This window comes from Alosa pseudoharengus, unplaced genomic scaffold (assembly GCF_046254945.1).
Source record: "Alosa pseudoharengus isolate Yale_2024_CS ecotype anadromous, Long Island Sound unplaced genomic scaffold, YU_APseudo_1.1 YU_APseudo_1.1_scf_24, whole genome shotgun sequence".
Classification (NCBI taxonomy): domain Eukaryota; kingdom Metazoa; phylum Chordata; class Actinopteri; order Clupeiformes; family Clupeidae; genus Alosa; species Alosa pseudoharengus.
This window is the reverse complement of record NW_027468689.1, coordinates 12,466,282-12,478,781: the sequence shown is the minus strand read 5'-3', so window position 1 is coordinate 12,478,781 and position 12,500 is coordinate 12,466,282. Positions and strand designations below refer to the sequence as shown.

Genomic DNA, 12,500 nt, shown 5'->3' with positions numbered 1-12,500 from the left:
CTCAGGCGGCGCGTGTCATCGTGTCGGGCCTGAAGCCGTCCACTCTCTACGTGTTCCACGTCCGCGCTCGCTCCGCCGGTGGACTCAGCAGCTTCAGTCTCAAGGCCGAGTTCTCCACCGCCGCCCAGAGTAATACCAGAACTTAACCCTTTCCCACCGCCACCCAGAGTAACACCAGAACTTAACCCTTTCCCACCACCACCCAGAGTAACACCAGAACTTAACCCTTTCCCACCGCCACCCAGAGTAACACCAGAACTTAACCCTTTCCCACCTAATAATGCAAATATCACTACCTATCACTACTGATGATGTGACTGAATATATTTGCTGCAGAAACCAGAGGCCAGTGTGTGTATGTGTGGAGCGTGTGAAGTGTGTGTGTGGTGTTGAGCACTATGTGAATGGAGTGTGTGTGGTGTTGTTGAGCTGTAATTGTGTAGATAGAGTGTGTGTGGTGTGAATGCTGTAAACGCTGTAAAGAGCTGTAATTGTGTGAATGGTGTGTGTGTGTGTGTGTGTGTGTGTGTGTTGAATGGAGTGTGTTTGTTTAATGGAGCATGTGTGTGGTGTTGAGCACTGACTGCCGGCTGTGTGTATGACTGATTGCAGGCTGCAGACAGAGAAAACAGAAATTAAACTCCTCACGTTCTACAGCTCCTCACTTCTACTGCTGCTGCTGCTGACGGCAAACCTGTAGGAGTTTAATTGACTTAAATTAAATTTCAAGAGAGATGGAGAGGCTCCATATCTCAAATGTATATCTCCCCCCTCCTTGTCAGAGCCCTTGCACCTCTTCTCTCCCACTGTAAAGCACTTTGCTCAGACAGCAAGGACTATTGCATATATGTACATGCAACATGATGAGGACATAGACATTATTATTATTATTGCGTACAGTACATGCAACATTATGAGGACGTGCGGATGAACAAATGTAAATTGTAAATTGAAACATGATAATAAAACAGCTTGTTTTTCTCCATCTTTCTCCCTTTCCCCCAAAGAATATTCATCCCTTCACTCCCTCTTCTAATCCCCCTCTCTCTTCCTCCCTCTGCCCACTTACCCTCCTCCTTTCCTACCTCACCCTCTCCCTCCTCTACTGACCCTGCAGGTGCAGAGGTGGTGGGGACGCGGGGCTCAGTGCTGGTCATGGCGCTGGCTGCAGTGGGCGGCTTCTCCCTGTTGGTCATCCTCACCCTCTTCCTGCTCATCACTGGACGGTACGGGGGCCTGTGGGGATTGGACGTGACCCCCAGTGCAGCTGCAATGCTGCTTATAGGGGGTGGATTTCAGGACCACGGACAGGGTCAATGCTGCTTAGATGCGGCGAGTTTCAGCACCACGGACAGGGTCAATGCTGCTTAGATGCGGCGAGTTTCAGCACCACGGACAGGGTCAATGCTGCTTAGAGGCGGCGGGTTTCAGGACCACAGACAGGGACAGCTGCAGTACAGCTTAGAGCCTCATCTCTTGGTCATCATGCTAGCAGATAGCATGCAGTGTGTGTGATTGGCCAAATCCGGTAATGTTTGACCAACTAGGTGGGGCTTGGAATCGGTCAATTACATTGTTTTCAATTGGAATGTCCTCACAGTAAGACACGTGAAGCAGCGCTGTGCAGTGTTTTGAGCAGAACTTTTGTCGGACACCCCGTCTCTAATTTCTTTCTGTCGCCTGCGTTGCTCTGCTATTTAGAACTGTGTTTTACGGATTCAATGTGGACAGAGAGCATTCAATGCAACACAGTCGCTCGCTCGGACGCAGTGATGATTCCGTGTCATGCTTCTGCTGAATGCGTTGATGGAGATATCGGAACTCCCCCTATTACCGTCGGTCCCGTATTTCCACCGTCTTGCGTGTATGTGTCACTTAATATCCATTTCTATACAAACCAAGACAGCGGACTCCTAAAGAAACGCAACCACCCACACCATAGGTGTATCTAAATTAGCTATGTACCAAAAATGACATTTTACCGTGACTCGAAGAGCTGTAAACAGTGTTGTAAGGCTGCGTGTACACAACCGCTTGGAGCTCCAGTGGAATTTTAATTTCATGACGAGAATTCTCGGCCTAACCGTTCATGTGTCGTTGAAACGGTGTAAAGAGGCGACCCATCAGGCCAGCACTATAACTCCGAGTGTGGTAAACAAAATCGGATATTTCAGGCAGTAAATGCTCCCGTTAAGAACCAAACCAGATTTTGTTCAAATTTACACATCTATGGCTACTGAAAAATGTAAGGTTTAGTAAATGTTATTTTGAAGTGTTAAAAAACATCGTTGTTTTAGAATTTCTGAACAAAAGTGGTGATAATTGGGGGTATTACGATATGGTGTTTGCGTTGCGTTGTTTTGATCCCGTCGCTTTTGTAAAAAAGTTGAAAATGTATACCAATGCAGGTGCCAGCCAATAAGATTGTGCTTATGCAAATAAGACGGCTCTTAACATCAACAAAGATGGCACAGGAGTTCAGTAAATGAGCATTGACTTTTTTATACTTGGGTTTTGTAAAAGTGAGTGTGTATATTTACATACCAAACACAGCCAAAGCCATGGGCTTCGGCAGGCCATTTTGCCGGGGCTTCAGCCCTGAATATTTTATTTTATAATTTAGCCGTGGCCTACTGGTTAGCGCATGGACTTGTAACCGGAGGGTTGCTGGTTCGAACCCCGACCAGTAGGCCATGGCTGAAGTGCCCTTGAGCAAGGCACTTCACTGCTCCCCGAGCGCTGCTGTTGTTGCAGGCAGCTCACTGCGCCGGGATTAGTGTGTGCTTCACCTCACTGTGTGTTCACTGTGTGCAATGTGTTTCACTAATTCACGGATTGGGATAAATGCAGAGACCAAATTTCCCTCACGGGATCAAAAGAGTATATATACTATACTATACTTATTTTGTGTAATTTTACTCAATTTTAAGTCATTTTAAAAATGGCTGTTTATGTGTTTTCTTGTGACTGTGAGTCTCATTATGTGTCTTGTGTTGAGCAGCTGTCAGTGGTGGATCAAATCAAAGATGAAGTCAAACGAGCCGAGGAGGACACATTACCATAATGGACATGGTAGAGAAAACTACCCAGAACACACACACACCCACACACACACACATACACATATTAACACACCCACACACACACACATACACATATTAACACACACACACACACACACACACACACATACACATATTAACACGCGCACACACACACACACACACACACACACACACACACACTCACACATACCCATATTAATACACACAAACACACACACACACACACACACACACACACACGTATTAACACACACACACACACACACACACACACACACACACACACACACACACACACACACACACACACACACTCACACACATACACATATTAACACACACACACACACACACACACACACACACACACACACACACTCACACACACACACACTCTCTTTATACTGTAAAAACTTGATTAAAAGCCTAGTCCCAGTTAGATGGCCCTGTTTACTGGCCTGGTGTGGCTACAGGTTTGGACACATGAAGGCAGACCTCAATTAGAAGCTTGGGTTGTTTTTAATGGACGTTTTCTGGTTGTATTATACCTCTTAAAGCTCTGCAGATTGCCTGCTTGAGCTAGTTCTAGTTATATTAACATGATTTGTAAATCATTGCATTCTGTTTTTATATCCATTTTACACAGCATCCCAACCTTTTTTGGAATTAGGGTTTATATACTGTAGAACTATTCAAAGACTAAAAGGACAACAAAAGACAATAAAGGACTAAAAACACACACACACACACACACACACACACACACACACACACACACACTCACCCTCACCCCACCCCTCTTTCTCCTCAGTGGTTCCGTTTGCGGGGGTAAAGACATATGTGGACCCGGACACATATGAGGACCCCACACAGGCTGTGCACGACTTCACCAAGGAGATCGACCCGGCCCGCATTCGCATCGAGAGGGTCATCGGGGCAGGTATGACCGACCAGGCCCGCATTCGCATCCAGAGAGTCATCAGCTGACGTGACCTTCACTTTCCTTTCATCTGACCTCAGATGCCACCCTTGTATCACAGACCCCTTACCCAAACACACACACACTTATGAAAAGGCATAAAAGAGGTGACTGCCATCTGGTGGGCACTGAGAGGAACCACAGCAGCTGATATCAGTCCTATGTGTGTGTGTGTGTGTGTGTGTGTGTGTGTGTGTGTGTGTGTGTGTGTGTGTGTGTGTGTGTGTGTGTGTGTGTGTGTGTGTGTGTGTGTGTGTGTGTGTGTGTGCGCATTTCCGCAGGGGAGTTTGGTGAGGTGTGCAGCGGTCGGTTGCGGTCCCCGGGCAGGAAGGAGACGGCGGTGGCCATTAAGACGCTGAAGGGCGGCTACACGGAGCGGCAGAGGCGGGACTTCCTGCGCGAGGCCAGCACCATGGGCCAGTTTGACCACCCCAACATCATCCACCTGGAGGGTGTAGTCACCAAGAGTAGGACACACACACACACACATGCGCGCACACACACACACACACACACACACACACACACACACACACACACACACGTACAACAACCCCCCTTACACACTCCTTCACACACACACACACACACACACACACACACACACACACACACACACACACACACACACACACACACACACACACACACACACACACACACACACACACACACACCATATGCCTGCAGGGTGTAGTCACAAAGAATAACACACACACACACACACACCATCTGCCTGGAGAGTGAAGTCACCTAGAGAAGAACACACACACACATCTATATGTCATCATCTAGACAGACACATCTACATTTATCTGCTTGTCTGTGTCTGTCTGTCAGTCTTTCTCTGAGTGACAGTCTGAGTGTTTCCCTCTGTCTTATCTATCTATCTATCTATCTATCTTCTATCTATCTATCTATCTATCTATCTATCTATCTTCATCTCTCTGGTGTAGGCCGGCCTGTGATGATAATTGTGGAGTACATGCAGAACGGATCCCTGGACACTTTCCTCAAGGTACAACAACTACTCACAGACACACACACAGAAACACACACACACACACACACACACACAAACACAAACACACACACAAACACAAACACACACACACACACACACACACACAAACACACCCACACACACACACACACACACACACACACACACACACACACACACACACACACACACACACACAAACACACACACACACACACACACACACACACACACACACACAAACACATTACTTACTTGAATGTGTGTGATAACGTGAAGGTCAGTGTGTACAAAATAACGAGGAAGTCAATGTTTAAAACTAATGTGGATGCAAGGGGTGAGAGAAAGTGGAATAGAACATTATTATATGTCCAATAGTCCAATATGTGGTTTAATGTTCTGCATTTCTCATTAGTGGAGTTGAGATTGCGAAGTATGATTCTATGTAATGACTGTATGATATCTGTACTGTCCCTGTGTATATCTGTGTGTGACTGTATTTAGAGATAAGTGGGAATATTATGACTTTGCAGTGTTTCACTGTTCTGCATGGCTGCGTCAGTAGCTATCTGCTCCGGATTGCCAGGTTGCCACTAATCAGAGTCTGATTCAGTGTAGTCCACGTGAGATGGGATGACCAACGCCATCTCCCGTCAGCCTGGAAGGATACTTAAACCCTAACTATTTCCTTGTCTAGTTAGAGCAGCTGATAGATCTTTAGGTGAAGTCATGCTGTCTCTCCCTTGATGCGCATCATTGTAAATAAACTCTGTTCCTGATTTTTCATACTATTGGTCTGACTGGGTCTCTATTCATCTGTGGTATCAAAATTACCATCAGGGGGCACCAGCGTACCTCCATCGCTTGGCCCAGCACACACTCCATCGATTGGCCCAGCGTACCTCCAGCGCTTGTAATCCAACAGGTCTTCAAGTTTCTGCTAAATCCTCCACCATGATCTCTGCTTCTGCCCTTTATGACTATATAGCCAACAGGTGTCAAAGAGGGAAGCTGGTGCCCCCTTGTGGAGGAGGTGGTGTAGGAGGTGTATTGTCTGACCGCAAGTCACAGGCCACACGTGAACAGCCGGGGATCGCCTTGACCAGCGTCAAGCGCCAGATTTTCTATTGTTCTGATTTCCTATTGCTATGGTTCGGCAGAAGAACAGTTTGAGCCGCAGCGCTGCATTAGCGTCAAACAGTTTGAGTATCGCACTTTCAAAGTGTAATGCGAGGCTCATCAATCGCCAGTTTAAGCAACAGAACATTGACCGCTTGTATATTAACTTAGGAATTGGGCGTTACAGCAGCTTTACCGCCAGGTCATCCCTGCCTAACACACCATGACCTCTCTGACCCCATGCCCTCCTGCCCAACCCTATCGCAGAATCATGAGGGCCAGTTCACGGTGGTCCAGCTGGTGGGGATGCTGCGGGGCATCGCCGCGGGGATGGCCTACCTGTCCGAGATGGGCTACGTGCATCGCGACTTGGCTGCCCGGAACATCCTGGTGGACAAGGGTCTCGTGTGTAAGGTGTCGGACTTTGGGCTGTCACGCATGCTGGAGGACGACCCCGAGGGTTCTTACACCTCTATAGTAAGCGGGCGCGCACACACACATACACACACACCACACACACACACACACATGCGAACACACGCACAGAGACTCACACCCACACACACACACACACACACACACACACACACATGCGAACACACGCACAGAGACTCACACAGACACACACACACACACACACACACATGCTAACACACACACAGAATCACACAGACACACACACACACACACATACACACACACACGCTAACACACACACAGAGACCCACACAGTGTGTGTGTATTTGGAAGTGCACATGTGCATGTCTATGAGTATGGTAGTCTGTGCATGTCTGTCTCATTGTGTTAAACAATGTGTGTGTGCGTGTGTCCATGTGTTTGTGTGTCCAGGGGGAGAAGATCCCAATCCGCTGGACGGCGCCTGAGGCTATCTCCTACAGGAAGTTTTCCTCGGCCAGCGACGCCTGGAGTTATGGCATCGTCATGTGGGAAGTGATGTCTTACGGGGAACGCCCCTACTGGGAGATGTCCAATCAGGACGTAAGCACCATTCCATGGGGAAACAGTTCAATTTTAGCGCCTGGAGATGACAAACATGTATCAGTGTGAACTCCGCCTTACCCAGCCATGATTGGCTGGCTACTGACGCTGCTCTCCTGTGTGATTGGCTGGCTCCTGACGCTGCTCTCCTGTGTGATTGGCTGGCTCTTAATGCTCCTAATGCTGTTCTGCTCTGTGATTGGCTGGCTTCTGACACTGCTCTCTTGTGTGATTGGCTGGCTCCTGACGCTGCTCTCCTGTGTGATTGGCTGGTCCCTGATGCTGCCTTCCTGTGTGATTGGCTGGCTCTTAATGCTCCTAATGCTGTTCTGCTCTGTGATTGGCTCGCCTCTGACACTGTGCTGCTATGATTGGTGCAGGTGATCCTGTCCATAGAGGAGGGCTACCGGCTGCCGGCCCCACTGCGCTGTCCAGTGGCGCTGCACCAGCTCATGCTGCACTGCTGGCAGAGTGACCGCAACCTCCGACCGCACTTCTGCGACATGCTCAGCTTCCTGGACAAACTCATACGCAATCCCAGCAGCCTACTCACACTGGTGGAGGATATGAATGGGTACACACACACACACACACACACACACACACACACACACACACACATAAACACACACACACATAGACACACACACACACACACACACACACACACACACATAGACACACACACACAGACACACACACACACACACGTAATCCCAGCAGTCGACTTACACTGGTTACACATACACACACACACACACAACCCCACCAGCCTATTCACAAATGATGGAGGACATTAATAAGTATACACAAACACATGCACGCACACATGCACATGGATGTTCAAACACACACACATGCACATGTACAGTATATGCATGCACACACACTTACGCAAAAGTAGACACAGACACACGTGCACGTGCATATGTATACACACACACACATTAACTTGCATAATACTCATGCGCATGCACACACACACACACACACACACACACACACACACACACACACACACACACACACACACACACACACACACACACATACATACATACACACATACACACACACACATACTCACACACACTGTAACTATGATGTTGGGTTATGGTGTCCAGGTTAGCCGAGTCCCCCGGGTCCCCAGACTACCCCTTCTTTATCTCCATCGGTGATTGGCTGGACTCCATCAAGATGAGCCAATACAAGAGCAACTTCATCGCCGCGGGTTACACAACTCTAGACTCAGTGGCCACCATGTGCATAGAGTAAGATGGACACACACACACACACACACACACACACACACACACACAGGTATGTCTGAACACATATACCCACACATACACACACTTTCTTACCTCAAGTCAAAATTGCCGAATTATTAACTTGTCTTCATTTTGTCATCACTTGTATATGGACTTTGATATACAGTATATAGTGATTTTAATGTACACATGACAAATATTGATAGCTACTTATCCCTCTTTCACAAGCGCCTCATGCCATACAATACAGTCATTTATTGAGGATTAATGTGGGTATGTTTATGGCTTTGATGTGCGTCCATGTTTTTCCCATATTGCAACTGCAAAGCACACGAATGCTCCGCAATCGGAAGAACAGAAGAACCACAGAGTACATTCCGATCTGCCGAGGAGCACATTAATGCACCATATGACACACACACATTGCCTGTCACTCAATGTCGGAGGAGGTGCTTGTCCGCTGTCACTAAGGGAAGTGGGATATGCTTGTACACTGTCACTCAATGGAGGGGAAGGTGTTTCTACGTTGTCGCCCAGCGGAGGGGATGTTACTGACTGCTGCTCTATGTTCCAGGGACGTCAGGAGGATCGGCGTTACCCTAATCGGCCACCAGAGGAGGATAGTGAGCAGCATCCAGCCTCTACGGTTACAGCTCCTCCAAGCGCAGCACAATAACTTCCACATATGAGAGGGAACACACACACGCACACACACACATACATACACACACACACACAAAATAAAACAAAAAGACGGGTGTTTTTATATATATATCTTTCTGTTACTCTCTTTCACTCTCTCCCATGTCTCTCTTTCTTTCTTCTCTCTGTGCTGTTAAAACTGCCACAAATCACACAGACAGAAAAACATTCCTGATGATCAGCATGTGAACTCAACGGACTGGAGTTCAGACACTGCAGAGGTCATCTCTCCTCACTGGCCACTAGAGGTCACTAGAGACACCGCAGAGGTCGTCGCTCCTCATTGGCCACCAGAGGCACTACATTTATTCTACACTGGACACTAGACGAGCTACAGTGATCTCGCACATTGGATCTATTTAATGTACTTAATGTACTTGTGTGTCTCTGTGTGTGTGTGTGTGTGTGTGCGTGCGTGCGTGCGTGTGTGTGTGTGTGTTTGACCTATTGTTTACTTTGTAACAACCCTACCCTTAACGACACACCTCAGATGGGACTCTCAGGATGTCACTGCATTGAAGGCCTAGCTACTGCAGGAACTCTTAAAGCCATGATGTCAGTCTGTGCATAGCAACTCTTCTCTCTCTTTCTTGCTCTCTCTCTCTCTCTCTCACACACACACACACACACACACACACACACACGCACACACACACACACACAGAATGTCTCTGCAATTAAGGCTTGGCTACAGAAACTGCAGGAACTCTTAACGCCATGATGTCCGTCCACACAAAGCTACTCACCCTCACACACAATCACACATGCACACACACTCATGCACACCCACACCCATACATGTATGCACAAACAGAGTAAACACTCACATAGCTTGCACACGCAGACACATGTAAATGCAAGCAACCTTATGCATACACTCACACTAATATGTAAAATAACTCAACCATCTAGATATGGGTATATGCAGTCTTGTCATAAATTACTTTTCTAATACCAATCAGATGTGGTCTGCTCTGCCCCCCCTCTCTGTTGAGATGTCTTTAAGCTTATCCATACCTCTTAGCTGCATCAGGGCAGCCTTTTTGGACAGTGAGAGCACTCAGTATATTTCACAGTGTGTGTTGTTTTTACCAGGACAAAGCCTTCACAACCAGTGCAGTGTTCAGCAGGAAAATCAGGTCGGCACTCATGTACAATGGTATCTTGTTTTTCTATGATTTTAATGGAAGTCTGTAATGGTCGCGTAGACCAAATGATTGCCTACTAAATAAAAGCCGTGGTTGTGGAGTACATATGGGGGTTTGGTGATCTATGTGGCAGTACGGGGTTGTGTTTTCCTTGTAAAACTAGTATCACTAGGATTTTTATGTAATCGTGGTCCTTGATTTGTCCATGCGGTGGCAGTAGTGGTGGCTCTGCGTTGATGCTCACGCGTCGTCTCCAAGCAACGCGGTGAAATGTTTTCGTGTTGTGTGCACAGGATCAAACAAACCTGTCGAGCCGTGACATTTGTTCACTTATAGAATGAATGTGTTGCACGCTCTGCTATTGAAAGAAATGTGTGTATTTGCTTTTTGAAACGCATTTGCAACTAACATTGACGAACAGAACCAAAAGGAGAATCAATCGTTGGGCAGCGTTACAGGTATGACATGTTATATGCAGCTGCTAAAGTTAGCGCGAGCTAAATTAGCTTGTGTGTGCAAATTCTAATCGTCGGTGGAGCCCATCGTGTAATTCGGACCCTACCATCAGCTCATGATTGAAACTGATATTTGTATTGTGATAACCTCCTACTTTGCCCAAGCTAACCATCCTACTAATTCAGATAATGTTTGCCTGATATTGATAACCAGTACATGTTAGCTACATGTTGGCTCGGAGGATTAGCTAATTAACGTTAGCAAAATAGCTAGAAGCTAAACTTGAGTGGTTTGCACTTTGATGGGGCGAACTACTACTACCTGTGGTCATCTTACTAGCGCCATCCCAAGGTAAACTTAGGTTGAAATCTGCTAACGTTATCACCTTAAACTTTCACAATAATGTAGCAAGTTATAACGTCAAACTCAGTTACTTTGCTAGGATACTTACTGTATGTAGCATAGTGTGTTTTTGTTATCCTAGCATAAGTTGTGGAAGTAACGTTACTGGATAACGTTAGCTAATGTGAACATACTCTCCATTTAAATAGATGGCCAGTATGAGCTAGTGCAAGTTAGTGATAGCATGTCTGACTGAAGTTTGACAGGTGGTCAGGTCAGCAATCGCTTGTTTAATGCACCGTTCACGATACCATGCCGTTACCTGCATTCACTGTTGCAAGTAATTGAACGATTGGTAGTTGAACGATTGTACAAATCTCAACATAAAAACAGTCTGTTTGCCAATTAACTTAGCTCCCTCGATAGCGTTTGATACATTGCGCCTTGCGCCTTAAGACCTTTAATGCACTTTAATCGGATTATTAGGGAAAGCGTTGGGGTGTAACGTTATCTTCCCTCGCTCGCGTGTTGGCACCTGTCCGGTGATTTATGCTGTGTCCACCAGTGGCCCTGCACGAGAACAAGCCTCGGTAACGTTATGTTTCTGGACAGGGACGCCGCGAGCTCCGGGGGTAAATGGGGCTGTTCGACAAGCTCGCGGGATGGCTGGGGCTGAAGAAGAAGGAGGTGAACGTTCTGTGCCTGGGCCTCGACAATAGCGGGAAGACCACCATCATCAACCAGCTCAAGCCGTCTAACGTGAGAATTTTTGAGTGTCTGTCCACAGCGCACTTCTGAGTTACTGTTAAGTGTTTACCACCAACTAGCAGACTCCAATCTATTTACTGATTCAACTACCAGCTGGGAGAAAAGTTTAAGTTGTGCTCTTTGTGAGTTGTGCTCTTTGCTTCTGTGCAGGCTCAGGCGCAAGACATAGTCCCCACCATTGGCTTCAGCATAGAGAAGTTTAAAACCTCCAGGTTCGTATTGACTCTATGTGCTACAGTAATGCAGTGTTTAGAGCGCAAGATTACACAATGTTTTGGGGATTTGGACCGTTTGGGATTTAACCATGGTGTGTGTGTGGTGCTTAGTGTTTAACTTAATAATACTGTGGTCTTTATAGTGTGTGTGTGTGTGTTTTGTTGTCACTGATGTGTAAAATGTCTCTGCCAGCCTGTCCTTCACAGTGTTCGACATGTCAGGACAAGGCAGATACCGGAACCTCTGGGAACATTATTACAAGTAAGATGTTTGTTTACATCTGGGAGCACTATTTGTTTACATCTTGGAACACTATTGCAAGGAAGATGTATGTTTACTCCTGGGAGCATGACTACAATTAAGATGTTGGTTTTCCAGTCACATGTTCACAGACAAGTATGTGTTTATATCTGCGAGCATTACTACCAGATG

The 12,500-nt window shown here is 46.8% G+C and overlaps 2 protein-coding genes across 2 annotated transcripts in view; both read left to right on the top strand.

Moving 5' to 3' along the window:
- epha6 (eph receptor A6) overlaps positions 1-9,125 on the top strand; it is a 36,112-nt gene extending 26,987 nt beyond the window's left edge. The window contains exons 10-20 of the mRNA XM_076302465.1: positions 1-129; positions 1,118-1,226; positions 3,002-3,072; positions 3,877-4,005; positions 4,326-4,511; positions 5,001-5,062; positions 6,434-6,643; positions 7,016-7,165; positions 7,546-7,739; positions 8,290-8,436; positions 9,011-9,125. The exon at positions 1-129 is cut by the window's left edge and continues 34 nt beyond it. Coding sequence (XP_076158580.1) covers positions 1-129; positions 1,118-1,226; positions 3,002-3,072; positions 3,877-4,005; positions 4,326-4,511; positions 5,001-5,062; positions 6,434-6,643; positions 7,016-7,165; positions 7,546-7,739; positions 8,290-8,436; positions 9,011-9,125 — 1,502 coding nt within the window. The remainder of the gene's footprint in view (positions 130-1,117; positions 1,227-3,001; positions 3,073-3,876; positions 4,006-4,325; positions 4,512-5,000; positions 5,063-6,433; positions 6,644-7,015; positions 7,166-7,545; positions 7,740-8,289; positions 8,437-9,010) is intronic.
- A 1,416-nt stretch (positions 9,126-10,541) lies between these two features.
- arl6 (ARF like GTPase 6) overlaps positions 10,542-12,500 on the top strand; it is a 6,016-nt gene continuing 4,057 nt past the window's right edge. Inside the window, exons 1-4 of the mRNA XM_076303186.1 lie at positions 10,542-10,744; positions 11,697-11,843; positions 12,003-12,064; positions 12,261-12,329. Of these exons, the coding sequence (XP_076159301.1) occupies positions 11,721-11,843; positions 12,003-12,064; positions 12,261-12,329 (254 nt within the window). The 5' untranslated portion in view covers positions 10,542-10,744; positions 11,697-11,720. The remainder of the gene's footprint in view (positions 10,745-11,696; positions 11,844-12,002; positions 12,065-12,260; positions 12,330-12,500) is intronic.